The sequence below is a fragment of the Microtus ochrogaster genome, chromosome 1, assembly GCF_000317375.1.
Source record: "Microtus ochrogaster isolate Prairie Vole_2 chromosome 1, MicOch1.0, whole genome shotgun sequence".
NCBI classification, from domain to species: domain Eukaryota; kingdom Metazoa; phylum Chordata; class Mammalia; order Rodentia; family Cricetidae; genus Microtus; species Microtus ochrogaster.
In genome coordinates, this window is record NC_022009.1 from 61,730,569 (window position 1) to 61,733,347 (window position 2,779).

Genomic DNA, 2,779 nt, shown 5'->3' on the forward strand with positions numbered 1-2,779 from the left:
ATCTCTTCATTTGTGAGGAGCCTAAGGACTTAGGAGCAAGCCCAGGATCACGCCTAGGAAACAGGCACTGAAATGTTAGGAACTCCCCTACGCACACGGCAGACTTTCGGGTGGGGTGGAAGAATACGGCAACAACTCAGTTCTGAGAAGGGATGTTTTAACTTTTGTACAAACAATTTAATCAGAACTCAGATAGTTATCTTGTGATTGTAATACAGGGAGATTGATACACTGTCAACTTTCTCGATCGATTTGCCTGTTTGTAGGGACTGCAAAGCGTGATAGCATTTACCACAGTGCTGACTCAGAACAAAGCGATCAAGGCGATAAACCTGAACCGACCTATACTGTATGGAGAACAGGTCAGTATTCAAAGCGGCGACACTGTGCACCGGACTAAGGTCCAGCTGGGGTTTATGGTGCATGAATACACTGCATTCTTAGAACTTTAATACTTGTAAAAGTATTAAAGGAAAATTATGCCACTTCTTGGTGACTTGCAAGTATTTAGCTGCTGGTACTTAACGCAGCAAGCTTGTGAAACTTAGGTTCTGTGTAAACCTGTGTACGACAGTTAGGTGAAAGAGAGTAGGTATGCTTGAAGCCAGGTGGGAAGCCAGGTGGGAAGCCAGGTGGGAAGCCAGGTGGGAAGCCCCGTCTCCACTGTTTTATCATTTGCTGTATTGATATGGCTCAGCCATTACATCTTGAAACAACGCAAGTGCATGTATAGTTGGCAATTCTGAACTTGATCCCGTCTATAGATTAAGGCTCTTTTTGGAGGAAGATGACAGTGTGGCTGCCTTTCCCCACATCCTTTTGGGTGGGATTCTTCTCCTTAAGGAAATAAGAACTTGGCTTGGCAAGACGTTTCAGGGACTAAAAAGTTCCTGCTGCCAAACCTGATGACCTGAGTTGAAGGTCAGGGTAGAAGAACAGAACTGATTCCTGTCTGCTGTCCTCTGACGCCCACATGCACACTGTGACACACATGTGACACACTGTGACATGTGCATGCACACACATGCTCACCCCCTCTGATAAAATGAAAAATTCAGCCGGGTGGTGGTGGCGCACACCTTTAATCCCAGCACTCAGGACGCAGAGGCATGTGGATCTCTGTGAGTTAGAGGCCAGCCTGGTCTACAAGAGCTAGTTCCGGAACAGGCACCAAAGCTACAGAGAAACCCTGTCTCGAAAAAACCAAAAGAAAAAAGAAAAAAAAAGAAAAATTCATAAAGAATAAGAACCCTTAAAGCAAAGAAAACTAGCCTACAATTCACAATCCCAGAGAACCTAGACAACAATGAGGACTCTAAGAGACATACATGGACCTAGGCTACATGAGAAGTAGAAAAAGACAAGATTTCCTGAGTAAATTGGGAGCATGGGGACCTTGGAAGAGGGTAGAAGGGGAGGAGAAGGAAAGGAAGTGGGGAAAATATATAGCTCAATAAAAACAAAACAAAACAAAAACAGTAAGAACCCATTCTTTTACAGGTCTCAACAGAGGACAAAAGAAAGGCCCGGAGCATTTTATCTGGTTCAAACAATGCACTTATAGGCCACTGTTCAAATAAACCTTGAACTTTCAAAGTATCATCCGTAATTTAAAATCACCTATACCATTGTTCCTCCTTTCTGTCACTGAGGATTTAGCACGTTTTAAAGTGCTGCTTTTCATGTTTGGCTCCTGCAAGCACCAGACACACTCATGGTGCGCAGACAGAAGCGGCAAAGCATGCACACACATAAATTAAGTTTAAACAATTTTTTAAAAAGATGAGGAAAATACTGTGACTTGTTCACAGAGTATGTTCCAGGGACTTCTTAACAAGATTGCTTTGGATAAAAACTTAAAATTACCTGGTGCTGATCATCCCCGAGGAGGAAATATGTGTGCACACTAGACTGTAAACTTTAGAACTGAACAGACCTATTCCATACCTTTAAATCACTATGAAAGGATGGAAGGCAGGCAGATAAAGCAGAGCTGAGGGTCTCAAACAGAATAGGACTGAGAAATATCTGGGTCTTAAGCCATCAAGATGATGATCGGTGACAAAGCCAGGGAAATACTACGGGAACGGGGGAAGGTTTACACAAATAAGATATACAAATTGCTTCGTTGGTTTTCCTCTAAAAATAACTATTATTGTCACTGTAAACCAAATTACCCATCCTCTTTTTCCGTCACTTAGTTACTACTTTTTACTACTCATCTAAGAAGGTACACATTTCATTTGGAACCTACACAAAGTGGTACATGTCACAATCCCAGTACTCTTGGGAGGTCAAGGTAGGATGATGAGTTCCCAGGCTAGCCCAGGTTATGCCGTGAGACCTGATCCACTCCCTTGTGCTCCCCTTAGGCACACACACATAAGCACACACACACACAAACAAATACACACACAAACATACACACATGAGTACACACAAACACACACACATAAACACACACTAACACACAAGCACACACGCAAACACAAACATACATAAGCACACACAAATACACAAGCACACACACAATCACACATAAGCACACACAAACACACACACATAAACACACAAACACACAAGCACACACGCAAACAAACACACATAAGCACACACACAAACACAAATACACACACATACACACACAAAATGATCTGAGGCAGTAGAAGGTTTTTTTTTTAAAAAAGGATGTCAAGTGCAAATATGGCAGTGTTTTTTGTTGTGTGTGTGTTTGTCTGTGGTATGTGATTGTGTGTCTGTGGTATGTGATTGTGTGTCT

At 42.4% G+C, this 2,779-nt stretch overlaps 1 protein-coding gene across 1 annotated transcript in view; it reads left to right on the forward strand.

The window, feature by feature from the left end:
• The window catches only part of Lrrc34 (leucine rich repeat containing 34), a 17,880-nt gene that overhangs the window by 12,382 nt on the left and 2,719 nt on the right, over window positions 1-2,779 (forward strand). Inside the window, exon 4 of the mRNA XM_026778799.1 lies at window positions 267-362. Coding sequence (XP_026634600.1) covers window positions 267-362 — 96 coding nt within the window. The remainder of the gene's footprint in view (window positions 1-266; window positions 363-2,779) is intronic.